Source organism: Vidua macroura, chromosome 1 (assembly GCF_024509145.1).
Source record: "Vidua macroura isolate BioBank_ID:100142 chromosome 1, ASM2450914v1, whole genome shotgun sequence".
Lineage (NCBI taxonomy): Eukaryota > Metazoa > Chordata > Aves > Passeriformes > Viduidae > Vidua > Vidua macroura.
Genome location: NC_071571.1, coordinates 69,315,242 through 69,335,156, shown reverse-complemented (window position 1 = coordinate 69,335,156; position 19,915 = coordinate 69,315,242). Strand labels below are relative to the sequence as shown.

The 19,915-nt window shown below is 41.0% G+C and overlaps 2 protein-coding genes across 5 annotated transcripts in view; one reads left to right on the top strand and one right to left on the bottom strand.

Annotated features, from left to right (window-relative positions):
- The first annotated feature begins 8,867 nt into the window (after window positions 1-8,867).
- On the top strand, window positions 8,868-17,173 carry PPP1R3G (protein phosphatase 1 regulatory subunit 3G). Of its 2 annotated transcripts, none has more exons than XM_053970074.1 (4): window positions 8,868-9,896; window positions 11,110-11,312; window positions 14,870-14,898; window positions 17,088-17,173. In XM_053970074.1, exon 1 carries the CDS (start codon window positions 8,868-8,870, stop codon window positions 9,708-9,710), a length of 843 nt encoding a protein of 280 aa, XP_053826049.1. In that variant the 3' UTR covers window positions 9,711-9,896; window positions 11,110-11,312; window positions 14,870-14,898; window positions 17,088-17,173. The 2 variants fall into 2 exon arrangements, with proteins under 2 accessions (XP_053826049.1, XP_053826040.1); XM_053970065.1 differs by having other exon boundaries at window positions 8,868-11,020.
- Window positions 17,174-18,043: 870 nt separating this feature from the next.
- The window catches only part of LYRM4 (LYR motif containing 4), an 87,489-nt gene continuing 85,617 nt past the window's right edge, over window positions 18,044-19,915 (bottom strand). For all 3 annotated transcript variants that reach the window (XM_053970026.1, XM_053970042.1, XM_053970052.1), the window contains one exon: window positions 18,044-18,408. In XM_053970026.1, the coding sequence (XP_053826001.1) occupies window positions 18,346-18,408 (63 nt within the window). In that variant the 3' untranslated portion in view covers window positions 18,044-18,345. The remainder of the gene's footprint in view (window positions 18,409-19,915) is intronic.

Below are 19,915 nucleotides of genomic sequence, written 5' to 3'. Positions count from 1 at the left end.
CTGCAGATGGCTTGTAAGAGGAACTGCCCTGAATTGTGCCAAGCCAGTAGTAACAAAAAGTCTAAAAGAATTTTATTAAGGTTGCAATTTCAATTCATGGTGATATGAATCATGGTAACATCCTTTGGTAATGTTTTAATGTCATGATCACATACTACCTCCATGGCTGGAGGACTTGGACTTAATTTCCTTCAAATTACAAAGAATACAGGAAGGGAAAGGATGGTCTTGCCGCAGAGGCAAGTGATTTTCTAGCCAAAAGGACTAAATTTTATTGCTACTCCAGACATTAAGTACCTGGCTGTGCTATGCAAATTGCTCAAACTAACTTGGCTACCTAATGCATACTGATAATTTCCTACCCCAACAACCCAAGCAGTCAGATTTCAGAGGTACTGCGCTCTAGCTGAAATCAAAAGGAGTGATGTGCTGAGTCCATGAAAGTCTTCTATTCTCATAAGCAATTTTGAAAGTCAAGCTGCACACTTCCGAAATGAGCACTTAGAATAAAGGGACACTTTTTACCTTGACATCTCTGCAACTCAACTCTCTAATGCTGAAAATCAGGAATACTTTATCTCACAGTAGTCTACTGTTTCTGAAGCAATTGAAGATACTGTGATGCTGAGCACAATGGAGGATCCCATGAGGAAATCCAATCACATCTCCAGAGCAGGACTGGAATACTGTTCAATAAGTCAGGCCTGCAGCTACACATTGAGCAACATGGAGGAAAGCAGTAACAACATCATTAAGTAGCTGCCTATCTTATGTGCTTAACGAGACAGTCCTGAAAGAAAAATGGCCTAAAAATGCATAATTAAAGGCTGTAACATTAATGATGGGCTAAAAAAAAAAAAAAAAAAAAAAAAGGCTGCATTAAGGTTATAAAGGCAATGTGACTTCAGGCAATTTCCCGTGTATTGATGCTTGAATCTGTATTCCCATCATTCTTTTAACATGGATTTTTTTGTGGGTAATTAATACTAGGCTCTGTTCTACTATTTAGGAAAAGAAGTAATGATACATTGACTTGATGAAATGCAGCATATTGCCCATTGAAATGTGGGCACTACAAAAGAGCAGACAAAGTGACAAAGTGTATTTTATTCACCTGAGTTTGCAGGATAAGGTTTATGTGTATCTATGTTTAAAATTGTTGTTTAACACAAACTTGGACTAGGAGCATGTCTTGAGAGAAATTGCCATAGGTTCTTGAAGGACAAGCAGCAGACATTAATTTGTGTGTGAAAGTAAGCATAGACCTTCAGTGGCTCCACACAGTATCATCTACCCAATTAGGTTTATACTTTACAATGCTTATAACATTTTATCACATCAGCTTGGGGGAACATGTTTCCCAATCCCACAAAGCAGTAACTTTGCTGAAATCATGTACACAGACACTTGGAATTAAATACTTGCTGAAATTGCTTGGAAGCTTAGGTCAAATCCTGACCACCAGCATCACTGCAGTTTGTTCAGCAATTCTTTGCAAATAGTAATAATAATAATAACTTCTATATGATACAGATGCAACAGCAACCCTGACTTCATGTTCACACATCTCCTCCTTCATCCTTTAACCAGTGATTCCTGCCTTTTTTCCTCCCTACCCCAGATCACAGCATGTCACCTCTTGCAGTGTGCCAATGCACCCTTTTATGTTTATTAGATTACTACCATGACAGGATCATGTGTGCTTTGTATTGAAAAGCTTCAACTCTGATTTGCTTCAAATAGAAAGTCCTGGTTTTAGAATGTTTTCTGATTTTAAAGTGTTTGATAATGCTCTTTCCATTTGCGGGACAGGTGATCTTCTACATGTTATTTCAATTTTTCATTTTGTTGCTGGAGAGGAATGTATTTGCAATCAGACAAAACTGAAAAGCAGTGACAATCAGCCACACCACCAGATGGAGCTTCTTTTCTGCCTTTCCTGCTGAAGGTGCTGAAGCTGTGGAACTGAACTCACTGGGATTGTGGGACTTGACCTGTTTTTATAATCAATTAAATAGAAAACTCTGTTTCTATTTTTATTTCTGGTGATGCAGGACTAAGCATCCCTGCATTCATAGATGGGTACTTTGTCAATTTTTATTTGTGTACTGTTAATGACAGCTATTGTGCCAGTCCTTTGCTTTTACAGGGTTAGGCTCTCATGCAGTCCTGTTTCTTGTTCATGCACTTGAGAGTTTTCAAGTACAGGCTCGCTTATTAGAATGGCACACTACTATCAAAGCAGCACATATTTCTGCTTTTTTTTCTTTCTTACTGTAAAAAACTATTAACATTCTTCAGAAAAGCAAATCTCTCTGTATCCAGCCCACTACATAATCTATTTTATTCACCGAAATTCAACTCTGAAGTCTCCTTGTGTGCTTTTAGCAGTACTGTATTGTGTTACAGATTACTAGTCACGGTTTATATATACATCAAATGAAGTTGTGATGTTCATAAGTCATGAGAATCAATATAAATGACTGTGATAAACATTCTCTCTCTTTACAGGATATACTCTCTCAAATACCTGTTTTGCTATCTGGTATCCTAGCTGAGCTATTGAGAACTGACTAACTGAGGCAGTCTGGGAAAATGCAGAGTGACAGGGTTGAATTTATTCCTCTTTTGACAGTGTGAAAAAACACACATTCAAGCCAACAAATTTTAATGCAGTATTTATACTGCAAGATTGCTTGGAAGCCTGTTGCCGTTTTAACCCAAGAAATGGGACTGATGTACAACGTACCCAGCTGTGACTGCTGGACTGGAAAGGTTGGCCTGCATTAGCCAGGAGTTACTAGAACAGGCTAGATTGCCCAACTCTGTTTTCCCAAAGGACGGGGAGGTATCTGAGCTGATGAGGTCAGGTTAGCGTTCCTTTGTGCCACGTCAAACACAACTCTAAAGACCAGCAAGGTTTTGCCAGCCGACGTCATGAAGGTCCTTCTTGCAAATTCTGGAAGGACCAGCTGGCAAATTCTGTTGTCCTGGGAGAGGCCAAGTGAGTTCATGCCACTATTGATTTTGAGCGAGCTATGCGCCTTGCTGCTTGTAACAAAGGCAAACACAAAATGACATAACAGAATTAATGTGGGTACAAGTTCATGTTTTTTTCCATTTTCATGTTGCATTTCCAATGAATAAAAAAATCTAATGCTGTAGGTGGGGGAGGGGGGAATCTAATGACTCAGACATGTAATGTTCATGTGCTAACAACTCAAAAAGGTGATCTAGAGATGTGTTGTTTTGTCATGTTTTATATCCTTTCCAGTAGTTAATTTTGGAGGGTATGTCAAGCATTTGGAATTTCTGAGTGTCCTTAGACAAGAGGTAAATATCTTCTGTCTGAGTAAGTTTCCTTACAGAATTTTAAGAAGACATTGGGTTATGTTTTCCAAAGGCAGGCTGCTAGGTGGCAGGGTAGGAGCAAAATTCAGCAACTTAAGAAATAAGGCAAGCAAAAAAGTTAATTATTTTAATACTTTAGCAATAGTTTTTGGGGTAGACTGACCTTTATATCAACCTACCTACTCTGGGTAAGATTGAGCTTCTTCCTCACTGAAGTTCAAAGCAGTATACTAGCATAATGTAGGGCAAGAATTTGATCAAATTATACTTTTCTGAGATTGAAAAAAAAAAAATCCAAAACAGCCAAACAAAACCCCACATAAACATAGAGGTTTTACATGTGAGAACCTGGATCCTAGTGTTCATCAGAAACTTTTGAAAGAGATGCGGTTCTGCAACTTTCTGGAGATCCACATTAAAACAAACAAAACCCATAAAACAAAACCCTTTTCAACTCCTATGCTGTGAATACCCTTTGGAAGCTGAAACCATTTTTTCTCACTGGTAATCGAAACTTTTCCTTTTCAGAGACTGTTTATTTGAGTTAAATTGTTGAAATGCAATAACAGTCTATGAGGAAGGCAGGATGACAACTTGTACATGGGAGGGAGTTTTTATCACCATAAAATTGACTGATTAAAAGATTGACAAATGGCCTAAGATTTTCCATGTACAATATGACATAAAAAGTTTAGATAAATACCTTATAAATACAAAAGGTATTAAAACCAATCTTGACACCCTTATGAACCACAAGACCAAAGCAATACTTCTGAAATCTTAGTGAATGGGAAGCTTTTGTGCAACATGGTTTTGTCACAGTTAATGCTAATTTCATTCTGAATTTAGAATCCTTTGTGACATTACTATATATTTACTTGTCATGAAGAATGGCCGTGATTTTATACCAGATGAAGGGAAATCTTGGACCTATTGAATCAGTGACAAAATTCCACTTTCAAGGAGGTCAGCATTTCATCCAAATGAAGAGACATTCCTTGCCTTACTGCCAAAGACTTGGTATTAATTGAAAAGGATATTCAAGTAATTCAAAGTAATTGAAAAAGATATTCAACATAAGATATAAGATTCAACATAATAAAAGATATTCAATATATCATTATAGGAAACACAGCCATTGCTGTAGTTCAGAAAAACTGAATAAGTGTATTTTCATGCATTTAATCTCATTAGGAACATCAGATGAAAGTCTGCTGAGACACCAAAAAACCTATACAGCAGAGATCTCTAAAAGTGCTGTCTGAGAGACTCAAAGGTCTAAAGGGTTTTGCTTGCTGGGCATTGTGCAGAAATTACATTTAAATATTTGTATTTAAGATTTGGAAGTTAAAGTAATCGCTTCCATCTGTTTGCTTCCATTTCAGTACTTTTCCCATTATGGACCTAATGCATGCCTTTTTGAAGTACAGCTGCTTGGTTTTCCTGCATAAAGAAGAAAATTAGGTCTAATAATCTAAGTTCTGAATAATTTCTATTCATATTGTATAAACTTACTGAGTTTTTTATTCAGTGTTTGACCATCCTCATAGATATAGTAAAATCCCATCCTTATTAGAAATACAGAGAAGCTGGAATTTCATATGGGTTTGGAAGCTTTTTTTTTTTTTTTTTTTTTTATCATTGAAGAGGCTAATAATATCCTTGCTGATTTTTTTTGTACAAAAACCATGACTACTAAAACCAGGATGAAGGGCTACATAATTTTCAAAGCAAAGCAAGAATACTATTTGAAAGAATGCTGCTAGCATTTTAAAAAGGTGGTATTAATTTTGTGTGTGAACTGTGATAATCCCTGCCTATTTCTAAATCCCTGTAAATTGTTTCATAGGGCTTAGGAGTTATGACTCATTCACATTTTCTGACAAGCTATTGTCATGGGAGATCTAACACATAAGTAGGAAATTGGAGAGATCTGGCATATTTGAACTAGGTACATCCAAAAATTGAATACTTTACCTTGGGCTAACTGTAAAATCTGCTAGATTTAGGTTTGAAAGTTGAAGGTAATATTAAAAGTGCATTAAAAGAAATTATGAACCATATTTGAATAGGTTTCTGTTTTACATTGTGTGGTTGAGTTGAATCCACAGATTCCTCCAGTTACTTGACTCTGGGTGTCTGCAAACAAGCATTTTCATGTTAATTTTCTGTTCAAATGACAACAACTATCAGTCCAAACAGCTTGACCAAATTATCAAGCTCCATATCAAATACAGCTCCAGCACAAAATCCCTAATGTAATGACTCCTGAGAAATACATTCCCATGCAATCCTAGTGAGAATTGAAAAGCAATACCATGGATTGTTTACCAGTAATTTTCACATTCTTTTTTTTAATGTCATTTTCAGTAATCATCTTAGGATGCAAATGATTCTGCAAAATGTGTGTGCTGACTGCAGGATCAGGTCAAGGTGGGCTGTTGTGAAATGAGAAGTAGGGAAAAGAAAGAAAGTGCTATGTTGATCCTGTGTGTAGTTAATAACCCTAAACATATCTGGTCCAAGCTCAGGGAATGCAAAAAGCCTCATGGCTGCTAATAATGCTATTTCTCTTTTACTAGGAAATCCCTCAGATTTTATCACAACATTTTCTTTAACAGCAAATGTGGAAAATAGTACTTAGAAACCCAAGACCTGGGTTGCACCATTCTTTTAGGAGAAACCATTTAAAAACACATAAGAGAACACTAGATGCCTCCTTAACTAATGTCCTCTGGCAGGGTTTGCTGTGTAGTTGAACATCTGTTCTAAAGGTTTATCTGATTTTAAATTACTCCTTTCAAAATGGTAGCAATTGATTGCCACTAAAATATGAATGTGTGCCACTAATTGCCTGATTTTAATTATTTTCCTGCAATATGGATTTATATTGGCATAACTGTTTTTGCTTATTTTCTATGAATTGTAGTTATTTTTGCAGGCCTGTCTCCCAATTATGGAACATATAAGAAATGTGTATTAATTGCTACCATATTACTTAACTCTTACCAATATTTACAGTTGTTTCCTCTTTTTGCTGTGCCTTATTTTGCTTTAACCTTTCACATTACTCTGAAATTTCTAGTAGTCCAAATGGTTTTGCCTTATGAGCAAATGGCACAATTTTTCCCCTTTGCTTAAAACATTTGTTAATGATTTGGCAAGCTGGGATAGCTTCCACATGAGGAAGTAAGGGCTGGTTTCTTCATTTCTGCTTTCCTCACCATATAATAGATAGCACTTCAAGAAATTAAAGTACCAGTGTTGTATTTTAGGTACCAGTTCTTGAACATATTTTAAGTACTAAGCACCCTTATCCTACACACCATCTATTCATTTTTCTTCTTTCCAGCTTGGTAATTTGAGGTGCCACGAGCCTTAGACAGGCAGGTGAGGAGGTCTCACTTCCAGGCACGAGGAAGAAAGTGCTTGCAACCTGTTTTCACCACAGTGAATGTTACTTAACAGGAGAGTGTTTGGTAGAGACCCAAAATTTCTGCTAGAGACACCAGCAGGTTAGGAGTGATGATGCAAGCAGGTGACACCAGCACTTTTGCTGCCATGTCCAGGAAGAGGACAATTGTGTTCCTCCTTCCTGTGCTGCACCACAGAGCTCAGCTGAGCAACTCAGGACCATGGTCTATGGTTTAGCACCATTAAGTTGAGGCTGGATGGTTCAAAGAGCTGAAATGATGGCACACCAACTCCCTTGGAGTGGACAAGGCAAAGGAACGCTCCCATTAAGGGTTTAGCCAACAGCCTGCTGAACGTGGTAGCTCCCAGCACAGCTGGTGATCAGCAGCTGATGGCAAACTGGTGTTCATCATGTTTTCCATCAGCACAGCGGGCACCAGCCAGGATGTTTGTCCTTTGTTCCTCTTCTGACAATGCCCTAAACCAAACGCCAAACTAATGTCGAGTAGTCAGATTATCTGGCACTCCTAAGAAACTGCTTGCTGTGCAGCACTTCCGTCAAGGTGTAGCAAGAACATCCTCACAGCAGTGTCTGCTAAGAAAACTGTTTGGTGATGTTTCTGCTGCTTTGACATTCATTCCTCTGCGAGACCCAGAGTGCACACGCAGTTGAACTGCAGTGTATTCACTCACACTGGGAGGCTGCTTTTTTGGCAACCAGACTGATGCTAAAAATAAAACAACCTATGCAAAACAAACAAAAAACCTCCTTGCTAAATCCATAGTGGGAGTATGTTGCTTCAAAAAGCACTGGGTTGTCTGCATATGCTTTTTGGTGTCTCTTCCATGAGAAAAAGAATGGAGGGAAGTTTAAAAATGTAGTATTTTTGCAATCATCCATGCAAATCACCCCAGACAATAGCTGTGGCATGCACAAAGTATAGAACCAAGTTTGGAAACTTCTCAGATACGGCCCTCATCCTACTTATAAAAACATGTTGTTATAAGGATGCTGTTTACTATGCTATAAAATAAATATGCCTATAAAATAAAATGGAGAGGTATACTACTTATCTTTATTTAGGGGCAATGCCTGTATTTTGTTTTCCCTTCTTGATTTTCTGTTTTTAATTGAAGACTTTGGAGATAGCCTAGCCTTCTAAAAGGGTGTTTGTGCACACGTGTATGCCTCCTGAGCCTTTGGACTTGATTACTTGATACAAGTAACAGTACAGTTAGTACCGGTGTGGGTAGAAAAGAGAGATTTGCTTACAAAACACATCGTACTTTAAAAAGTTAATGCCTGTGGCATTTGTTTTACCTTTGGGGTTTTGTCCTCGAGCTCTGGTCTCAAAGATTTTCTCTGCAGTTAGGATGGGTGGAAAGTGGTTTACACACAAAAGCCGGGGGTCTCACAAACTCCCAGCAGCAGACGAGCGCGGCTCACGGGCAGCACCCAGCCTATCTTACGCCCAGGCCGGCGGAGAGGGCGGCGGCTCAGCCCCGGTCCCGAGGGGCCGCTCAACGCCCGCCCACCGCCTCCCGTTCCCTGAATGGATGGAGCTCTTCGGTGATGCCAGCCTGGGGGGGGCTCCTGCTTAATCCTGACCCCCCGGGCTCTTTCTTCGGTGAACCTCCGACCAGTGGAAGCCTAAATAACGACGACGGTGATGATGATAATAGTAACAAAAAATCAATTAAAGGAATAACGAAGCAGCCCCCCAGCCTGGGTGTGCGGGGCGCGGCGGCGGGGGGACCCCGGGGGGCCCCGCGGGACGCCTCTTGCCGCTGCCCGTGTCTCCTCCAAGCCCGTAAAACTGGGAGCGTTGCTCGCTGCTCGCTGCTCCGCGCCCTGGTAACGGCGGCCACCGGCGGGCGGGAGGACGTGCGGGGCCGCCCGTCGCGGCTGTTTCCGCGTTGCCCATCCAGGGAGGTCCCGCCCCCGCCCGCGGCCGCCCCAGACCCGCGGGGAGGCTCCGGGGCCGGCGGGGGGGCGCGCCCCCAGCCCGGGGCCTGCGGCGGGGGCGCCGGATAAAGCGGTGCCGGCCCGTCCGCCTGCCGGCACAGGGGCGGCCGGGACGGGCCCAGCGGGGCGCCCCGCCATGGCGAGCCCCGCACGCCCGCGGCAGGAGCTGGCGGCCGAGGAGCGGCGGCTCCGCGGCGCGGCCCCGACGGTGCCCCGCGACGCCAAGCGGGAGGCGGCGGGGGAGCGGCTGGTGCTGCTGGAGCTGCGCCGCTGCGGGCGGCCGCCGTCCCCCGGCCCCGGCGAGCGGCAGGAGGAGGGGGAGGAGGAGGAAGAGGAGGGGGAGGCGGCGGCGGGCGAAGATTGTTGCGGCAAGTGCAAGAAGCGGGTGCAGTTCGCCGACTCGCTGGGGCTGAGCCTCGCCAGCGTCAAGCACTTCAGCGATGCCGAGGAGCCGCAGGTGCCGCCCGCCGCGCTGTCGCACCTGCAGAGCCCGCCCGGCGAGGAGCGGGAGCCCCCGCCGCCCGGCGCCGACCCCCCACCGCCCGCGCTGCTCCTGGTGCCCGACTTCCCCGACGGCGGGGAGCCCAGCGCCGAGCGGCTGCGGCGGCAGCGCGTCTGCCTGGAGCGCCTGGGGCGGCCCGCGGCGCCCACCGACGTGCGGGGCACCGTGCAAGTGCTGGGCGGCCCCGGCCCCAGGGAGGTGACGGTGCGCTACACCTTCAACGAGTGGCTCTCCTTCGTGGACGTCCCGGCCGCGCCCCTTCCCCCCGAGCCGCCGGCCGAGCGCTACGGCTTCACACTGTGCGTCCCGCCGAGCCTGCGGGAGGGCTCGGCCCTGCACTTCGCCATCCGCTACCGCAGCCCGCAGGGCGAGTTCTGGGACAACAACGGCGGCCGCAACTACACGCTGCGCTGCTGCGGCTGCCCCGGGGGCGGCCCCGCCGCCGCCCCGCCGGCCCCCGCCGCACCTCGCTACTGACGCCGGCCGGGCGAGGGGAGCCGAGGGGACCCAGCCGGGCAGGGGCAGGCGGCCGCACCCCCCGCCCAGAGTGGGGCCCGGCTCGGGAGGGAGACAGCCAGCGCGCCGAAGGCCCCGTCCCGGAGACTGCCCCAAATCTGGTGGTTTTTAAGCAGGAGTTTCAGTTTCTGCCAGCGAAACATGGATGTGCGTAGGCTCGCATTGCTGTGGCTTGTGGAATTGTTCTCCTTATTGGTTTTTTGTCTTTTTTTTTTTTTTTTTTGGTTGTTTTTTTTTTTTGTTTTGAGAGAGCAAGGAGACTGAATAGCGTGGGCTTTGCTTTTCCCCTCTTGAAGTGAATTTTTGAGGTCTTGATTTGGGCTTGACTCCACTTACCTGATTAGTCAAGAGCGCTCGTGTGAAAACTTGGTGGCGTGTTTGCTAAAGATTTAACTTAGGATCCCAGTTTTCCCGTTCTCAGATCCATTTGAAAGACACAGTACTGAGACAGCAATGGTGTGCTTTGTCCTTTTTTTGTTATTTTCTTTTAGTTCAATGGACTCCGTAACAATAGGATTCACTGTTGTGAGCACCTGTCAAACCCGTGACAGGCTTGCGTGCCCGTCCCACCTTTGCCATGGCTGCGGCAGCTCTGAACAGCAGGCACTCTGTTTTGGGGCTGGATCTGGGGCTGGACTGGGCTGCCCTGGTTTTTGTCACTCAACACACTTCGATACCGCTCCCAGGCTCGCATGTTGGTCCCGTCTGGCTAATAGCAGCCAACAGGGACTTGTGCAGAAATGTTTTTGCTTAAAATAGACTGGTGACTTCTTTTCACACAACTGATGAGTCTAAAACCAGGACGAAGGAGGAGTTAAAATACTTGCTGATGCTGTGTTTATCAGGAGAACTTTGGTAACACCTTTGAGTTATGCATTGTGAAGTGAAAGATGGTGTCCGTCTCGTACACGGCTCTGTATTTTCAGTTTTGGGTCTGGTTTGGATGATCCTTCTCACTGAGGAGTGACACTGCCATACAGAGAGGGTGTCCTCAGTAACAAATGGAAACAAGTGCCTTAGTTCAGTTCTCTTGATGTTACATTTTCCACAACATTTCTCGAGTATTTATAATTTATTCAGCTTTTTTGCTACATATTTTTCTGTATTTGTATGTTGCTGGGAAAGAACTTTGTTGTGCACACAGCTGGACTTTATGGCGCTGGACACTTGAATTGATTTTATAGTCTTCACTCTTGCACTGCAAGCCTAGAGGTTGACTACTACTGGTGTCCCAACTCTTGAAATTAAGCAAAAACTACCAATGCTAATGGGTTTGTAAGAATAAAAAAAAAAAGTTTAAAAAAAAGCCATAAAGCTCACCATTACCCTTTTTTTTTTTTTTTTTTTTTTTCCTATTTAGCAAAATGTAACAGCAGGCATCACAGTTTTGCAACCTGTGGCTTGTGTGTCCTGACCGGGGATGATCCCGTCCGTAAGCAGTGTTTAGGGCTGTAGCTGAAAATGACAGTTGTCCTGCCAAAGCCATAAGGCAAATCACCTTCCAAGTCTGTGACGGGCATCTTGAGCAGAGCTGTGGTGTGAGGAAACATGGGTGGAAACTAGGTGGGTTACGGTCAAGTTTTGTTGGGGTTCTTCTGCAACTTTGACTCTTCTTGTTTTCTTTTCTTTTGATACAGTATCTCAGAATATGGGTTATTTTTGGTTAATGAAGAGCAATTGCCAGAATGCAGAAAATGCTCTGATGTGAATGTATGCTCTTCCGTAAAACCATGGAATGGCATTTTCCTTTTTTGAAACAGAGCATAGTGCAAGATTTCTCAGGTCTTCATTTCCTCTGAAGATGTAAAACATCTTAAAGGCTATCCTGACAACATAAGAAAAAATAGCTTTTTGATAAGATTCCCCATACTTGAGAATATTTTCAAGCCTGCAGCTAGCCTGCCTTTTGAGATGGCTGGAACAGACCCAGAGCTAAAAGCATGAAGTCTGTTGGGGGAAAAGACGTGAAGCAGAGGGGGAGCTTCAGACTAAAGGTGCTGCAGTTCTGCTCACATGTGCACTGCTGCTGAAACACAGCCTTTCCTCCCTCCTCCCAAAAAAGCCTGTGCATACACCACAGTGTGAGAATACAGCCAGAGACAAGGAGGTGTTTAATTCCTTCAGAAACCATTCTGTTGTTAGACTGTATCAGTTGCTCTGACAACGCACAGAGGGAGAGCTCTGCGCAGGCAAACACAAGTTTGTACTGTTGTCCTTCAAGTTACATGTGAACTCTCACCAAAAAGGTTTTTAGGGAGAATAGTGAACTCTGCTGTTTCCCTACACAAGTTTGTTTTAAGTCTATCATGCATTACAGGATTACAGGATTTTACATGGAGATAGGCTAATTCATACCAGGTTTTCTTCAGATGGCTGCATCAATGAAATAGTGTGCTCTTAGTGCAGTGTCAAGATTGATCCTTCATTTAAGTACAATGTAATATTTGGGATTTCTGGAGCCCATTCCTTCATTCTGTGCTTTGTTTATTAGTTGCTTCAGAGAAGAAGGAATCATCGCCAGAAAAAGAAAGGGAGCAATCTCTCCTTAACAGAATTTAAAGGAGCAGCCATATTCTGATGGCTATGTCTGGGCAGAGGTGGTACCATGAAGAATCCTGGCTAGCTGTGCCTAGTGATAGGGGCCTGGAAATGTTCTCTGGTCCACTGTAAACATCAACATCCAGAACATGTGACATTTCTGCCTGCTTTTCAGATGTGTGAATTTAAATTCGAAATGCAAGAAAGTACTTGCTGAGGCTAGACAGTAAAATCTTCTAAGTGCTTCAGAAATTTGGTGCCATCTGAAAATCCTGCCAATTGTGTTAATTAAAGCACAACATTTTTGTGCTTTGATACCTGGTGAGGTGCTTTTATTTGTTATTAAGAATTTCTTTTTGTGAAAGGAAGGGGAAAACCTCTAGATGGGAGTCAAACATACTCACTTTTTGATAGACAGTACATTTCTGTGCTCTTGGGATTTTACAGAAGCATAGATTTCCAAAGCAGGGTTCAAAGACAGCCTACTCACAGTTGTCTGTATTTTCATAGCTGAGGTTCCTGAGGGCTATGAAAATGCAAGGCTTTATCAAAGATTACACTGGGCAGCAGTTGTAAAAATCCAACTGGACCATGTGTGTACCAAAGGCTAGCCAGCCCACATCAGCAAACCCCAGGGCTCCTGCTCCTGGCCATAGGTTGAGACACATGGCATAATTGCAACATTATTCTCAAAGGAATATAATCAAAATGAAGTTTTTTTAATTCCATTAAAATCTGAAGGCCAGTAGAGTAAAATGTTAAGTGAATAATTCTTTCCATTCGGTTGCATTACTGTTAATGTATTTCATAAAGATTCAAAGCATAACTTTTGGAATATGTTCTCATAAACAGGCTCCCTCCCCTAACCTAAATAAGAAATTTAAGATTTATTGCACTTTTGGGAAAACTCCAGCTCCAAAGATTTTTATTGTATGCAGATTTCTGTTCCACCATCATGGATTAAGGACTTAGGGTAGGAATAGCTGCCAAATGGTTTTATAGGTGTGTATAAATGAAGAAAGTTTAATATAGTTCAAACTCTGTAGGGGTAACTGTGAAGGACATAAAAGGTAAATCTTCCTTAAGAAATTTTTTGCCATGTACATTTACTTTTAAATTCAGATTTAAATGATTCAGGAAAGGGCTGTGAAGCTAAATTTACTTTGGTGTCATGAAGATCTGTAAGCTTGCATGAAAACTACTTCTGTTTTATTTAAAATTGGAGCTTTCAGTCAGTACTTGGAAAGTCTGGCTTCTGCTCCCATTGGCTTCCCTGGGATTTGGATCCAGCCCAAAGTACTGCAGGAAGGTAAGGGAAATGATGTAGGTTTATTTGTCCATTCTGTTCAGAATCTTGTGTTATGGGGTTAGGATAACATGGCACTGTGATGAATGTTCATCTGTCAAGAGTTCAAAATCTGCTGTCTATGCATGGCAGTAATTAAATCACCTTAATTGTTTTTTCATGATTCTTTCTGAGAGAGGGAAAATTACTTGCCTTGGATTAGCATATTGCCAAAGACTGTTATAAATATTTATGGGGTGCACTCTTTCAATAGAAAGCCTGTACATTCTTCACAGGTCTCCAAAGTTCTTTTTCCCGAACACAGAAGAGTAGTTACTTGAATGCACTAATTACCATCATCTCCCCCTCTTGCAAAGCTTCAGTAGATACTGGTTTAACAACAAAAAAAGGTAAGTAGTTTAGAAAGAAGCATCTCTTGCAAAACATATTTAATTACTTCTGTAAGCTGTGGAATCTTTTTGAAGGTGCATATGTTTATGAAACAGATTTGAGAGTTCCATATTTTTTCCTTTTACAGTTGTAGAAAATACGCGGTTTTGGAAGAATTACTGGCTTCTCTGTTTTTTTTTTCCTGCTTTCACATTAAGGCCTCATGCACTGTTCTTATATTCTGAAATAGTGAAAAAAGTAGGAATGTAAACACTCGGTTAAAGAGCTGCACAGCTCAGTTCTTTTTTTATAAAGGTCGTCAAGCAAAATATTCCCAAGAGTATGAAATAACTATGCCTGTGTTAAGAATGGTGGAATAAAGCAAACAGTATAGTCCTGACTTGAATAATGCCAGGATTTCACTGTAGATCATTATGGAAAACTCAGGAAAACAGTCAGAGCACAGCTCTTTCATGGCTCTGTTTACGCATATGTATGGTCTGTGCTGGGAATCGGGAGAGATGCATTTATGTTGTACTACAGGAAGTAAAGTTGAGGGGCTGGTGCTTCTCCATAAAGTTATTCTGTCTGCTGGTGTTAGAGGGTAAAAGTTTTGCTTTTTATGCCTGGAAACTTGGAAGTTTTTTTTTTTTTTAATAGAAATACCTTTTGAGAAAAGTGAGTACTGAGTTAAAATCCTTCTTAGCCTATTTCAACATGGAATGTAAATCACATGCTTCTCACTCGGGTTGCTCTCCTGAAAATCTGTACCTCTGATATATCTGGGCATTTGAAACCATGCTTTCAATTGCAGAAAAAGTTCTTGAGAGGTTGTAACACACAACAGAAATGCCTGTCCTTTGAACAGTTACTAAGATTAATAAAATGATTACTTTTTTCTTTTCAGAGTGCTGTTTCCAAGCTCATCCTGTAAAAGTAAGGACAAACTTTAGTATAGCCACACTCAAATTTCGGTTCATACTGCTGAGGTTAATAGTTTGCTAAAGTGTCAAGATCAGGGAAAAAACATATTTATTATAATAAAAAAGCAAAATTGTTTTGCTAAGACATTGCAGCTTTAGTAAAGATATTTATTGAGCTCTGTTCTAAGGAAAAATATATACTTTTTATAATAGTGGACATTGTACATAAGTCATGGGATCATTCCTTTGTGTTTTAACTATTCCTGTTGTTTACACTGCTTTGACAAAATCCAACAAAGCTTCTGACAGTGTGCCAAGGGAGATTTAATGAGTATTGCAACGTAAACGGAACTGGTGAAGCACAGAAGGTGCAGCTGTAAGAGCACAGCAGCTCCGAGGCTGGAGCACAGTGCCAGCTCTCCAGGCTGCTCTCTCCATTGGCAGCCCTGAGCACAGCCCTAGCCAAGAGCAAGAACGGGGCAAGTGGACACCAACACAACACTAAAGTCATCCCAGCCTACAACTGGGCTCGACTTCCTAAGCCAGGTGTGGTTAGCAAGTATTTTCCTTCCATAGCTTGTAGGATTTCAGTGATAAAGCATTTGTCAAGCTATGTTTTTGTACATAACTGGGCATGTTTTGGCAAAATACCTTAAAATGGACATAAGGCATGGGAAAAATATATTTGTAGGTATCTTTCAATCATGTATAGCTGATATGCACATAATTAACACTAAATAACCATGCACTTACATGTATGTTACAAGCAAAGGAAACATACAAGCCTGTCCAAAACAGGGAACAAGCATCTAAAATGCTGTTGGGTTTGAGGAGTAAGTAATAATATCTTTGCTAGCTTTGCACTCCTGTTAACAAGCTAGATAGTGTTACGCAGTCTTTTGGACTGTAGCAGCAGAGGAGTTCTTATCTTGCTTCTAATAAGTAATGTATAAATACTGTATAAGTACAGTATAAATACTGTATGATAAGCTGATCAGTAATTTCAAGTAAGAACTAATTTGTCCTTTACTGAGGTCAGCTGTCTTACCCTCTGCAGTATGGACTGGGGACAGAGGGAAATGACAGAGCACCACTACTTTTCCCTGCCCCGTGCCTGGATGGTTCTCTCTGTAGACTCTGTAGCTGAAGGTTGCTACTGCTCCTCTGAAGGTAGAAGTAAGTAAGGGAGAGAGAATCTGAGTGGTAACCTTGAGAAAGAAGGTTGGAGCAGATGCTATGAACTGGGACTGTAGTAGTTTTCTATCTACCACAAAAACTTAACAACAGAGTTTTTAGGCATTAATGAAGAAGTAATCTCCTTTATAGTTTGGAAGGCATTAATAAGACATTTCCCATTCCCATGACTGCCTGTCTGCATGACAGCACATACCATCTACAGCTGTATTCTTGTTGGAAACAATGCTGAAGAACTTTACTGGAAAGGTATTTTTGAAGAACTGTTTATGCACTGAAAGAGTCCCCTTATTTTTTTGTAAATAGGTGAAAACATAGATTTAAATAGCAAAAATGTTACCAATGGAGTTGTCCCTCTTTATAAATCAGGGCTATGCTATTTATAAATATGTTTATTTTGCTTTCTAGCATACATTCTCAGATCTTGAAATGGTATGCAGTGCTTGTTCTAGTAATTAAGTTGTTTTAGACAAGGATCTTACATGTACTGCTTTAGCGACCAAGTTTCTATCTGGTATAAAACTGGCAGCCTTTCCAAGCCTGTGTCATCCAAGAGTGTAAGATGCTGCATTTCTGTGAGCTCACTGGAAGCTTAAAGAGCAATCAACCTTTCTTCTCCTGCACTTTCACCATTAACTTAAGTGCACTTAATTATCCAATTGTGAATATGGAGATTTCAAATACATAATCTAATGTATATTACCTATTAGAATAGTTAAATTCCATTTAAATAAAATGTTCACTAAAAGCAATTTACGTTGCAATACTTATACACCTAATAAAGTGAGAATTATTATTGTATTTGCTTTTTATCTGAAATTGAAAGGCGGTTACATTGGCAGCCTCAGGTACACACTATTTTATTCTGTCCGTATGAAATCGATTACTATAGATCTCAATCTAACTGTACAAAATGGTAAAATACACTTTAAGGGGCAGTGAGGAATGGGAGTTTGTTCTAAATTAGACACTTTAATTAAACACTCTGCTTTAATAACGTTTTCACAGAGCATGAACAACACAGAAGAACATAAACAGAAGATGAATTTTGTGAAGCAGGAAAAATAAGGGGTAGATTTCAAAGGCCACAGTGCCATGGAACTGGTTTTGAGCTTCTGTTTCTCTACTTAAAAAAACCCACAACAATTCACTGAAATAAAAGGAAACTTTTTTTCCTGTATGCCAGGTTTGCACTGCTTAATTTTTCTGCAGATTTCTAAGAGAAAACAAATTCAAGCACAGTAAGGACTTGAGCAGAACCTAATCAAATTTTTGCTTGTTTTTTATTAATCTATGGTCTCAAAAGTGTTGAGCATTCTGGGGATTTAAGAATAATCAATAAAATGCTATGCTGAACACTTTTTCTAGGCAAAGCTTGTTGCCACTTCATGACTTATAGCACTTGAGTTACTGTTCCAGTTAGGTTCTTTTTCTTCTGCCAAAATTCATGATGTTTGTGAGAAAGTGAAATCTTTCATAAAGTGATGTGGAGCTTTCTGCTAATGGCTGCACCTCAACAAATTAAAGGACTGGGTAGTGAAAAAACATTTGAAAGCTCCCAGGCCTCAGTAATTCAAGTCTTACATTCTGCTATTCTGATCAATTAATTATGTTAAAAGTAGGACAAGACTGGTTATTAACTCTTGGAAACTAAAGAAAGAACTAGTGAATTTTTTATGTTACCTCCTGAAATGTCAAGGGATGCTCTTCAAGGAAACCACACAATGCAGCCTATGATACTTTTAAGTATCAAAGTCCAGGAGATGAAAATTCTGGCCATCTCTGGTTTTAATACTTTAAATAAAGTATGTACTTACTCATTTAGTTCAGATGCTGGATATTTTTAAGTGCAACGGGATTAACACAAACTTAGTAACTGGGTGAAGGGTTTTAAATCTTGAGGGGTTTTACATCTAACATGTTTTTTGTGGTCAGTGAGAGACAAGGTCAGCAGCAGAATAATGTAGCTGGTTGCAGGTAGTATAATGGAGTTTTATTGTCGAAATAGGGCAGGAACTATTCCATGACATAGGACACACAAGCAAACAGATTCCAAGACTACCTTACATACTATTATAAATCACAGCCATTTATCTTAGAACATGTGACCCTTTAGAAAATAGAACTTTGGTTGCCAAAAACAGTCTCTCAGGCATTTGTTATGCTGAACAGACAAGCTCAGATGTGCATGTGCAGTTTCTGTATGTGGCACTGTAGGATGCTGAAGATGGTCCAGTGTTGTTTCAGGATCAGAGGCTTTTCTTGGCTATGTGTTTCCTGGACTCTCAATGACCAGTTTTTCTGTGGCGTACAGCTGGTCAATGGTAACCTGAAATCAAACCAAAATATCAGTAAACAGGTTATAATTTAGGCTCCACAGGAAAAAAAAACAAACAAACAAAAACACAACCAACCAAACAAAAAAAAAAACACCACCAACAAAATACCACCAAAAAAAAAAACACCCACAAAAACACCACCAAGAACTGAATAGCCCAGATATTAAGCTTTTTCATAATTACATTTCTCTTTCTATAAACATTTCTTTTTGTAAACAATACACTTGTCTAGATCTTAAGAAAAATAACCAACACATAAAATACCTGCACATATAAAATCTTGAAATAATGAAATTGAGGAATACCATTTAAGGTCTCAAAAACAAACCATTTGAAGTTACAACAGAGAAAAAGGAAGCAGGCTCTATGATGAGAAAAATGAAAAGACAAATATAATGAAAACCAAAAATATGGATCTAATCAGCAGGTATTTCTTATGCTCTTTAGGTGGAGAGCCTAGATATAAATGGCATGGTATGGTATTATTTTCCAGCTCCTTTGGAATCCTAATTTAATTTGCCTTACAAATGGTAAAACAGTTCAACAGTTGTTAGTTCAGCAGTAGCATTTTAGACACACTGGAGCTACCTCTTGTTCACGAGGTGGTGTTCAGACCTCCTATATTTGTCTTTCTAGTGCAATGAGGAAATGAATTATGACAAAAATGCAACACTGATGCTTTGACTCCTCTTGTTCTTTAGCACTTTCTAGTCTCCCCATAACATTGGTAAATTGTGGTTGGATGAGCAGCTGGCAGCTGTCACACACAGCTCTTGGCTTAGCAGCTGAGATGGGGAAAGAAGAAGTTTCATGCAAGTAGGGTAATGAAAGCAGAAGACAATGTTTATTTTTAAAAGTATGGATTTTGGAGTCTACTTTTTAATATCTGTTATGCCCTTTCTTGCCCATACTTTCTTTCTCCTTCAGGCCTGGGTACACAGTAGTTCTGTGTCCTTAAAAAAAAAAAAAAAGGTTCATACATTTATGTGTCTTAACTAGGACAAAAAAGGCTAGATGCTGAATTACACTAAGCATGGTATATTTAGTAGAATTTAATACTGTGCAAATTAAGCCTAACAGCAAGTCAAGCTCTCAAAGTAGTAAAAAGTCAGGGAAAGAATGTTTTTGGCATTTTCCATTTACCATTTTTTGTGGGGAAAAAATCCTGGCCTCTCTTGAATAAAAATTTCTCATCTGTGCTCACACTCACATAAAATGTGAATAATATTGCCTTTTAGGAAATGAACTATTTAATCTTGATAAACAGCCTTGTCTGAAACTTGTAACACATTGATTTTAATCTTGAAATATTTATTACAAGGGAGCATTTATGAAGCTGTTCATAAAGGAATAGAAGTTTTCCTTGCCAACAAATATTTCCTTCTTTTGGCACTCCGAGCTAAGTTAGTAACAGCATATGAACAACTGATTATTTCTGAAGTTACTTATGAAATATGTTGCATACAGAATATTTAATACAAAGGCCATACACAACTG

Excerpts from the sequence above, each read along its gene's own strand:
- PPP1R3G (XM_053970074.1), top strand. The coding sequence starts at position 8,868 with ATGGCGAGCCCCGCACGCCCGCGGCAGGAGCTGGCGGCCGAGGAGCGG.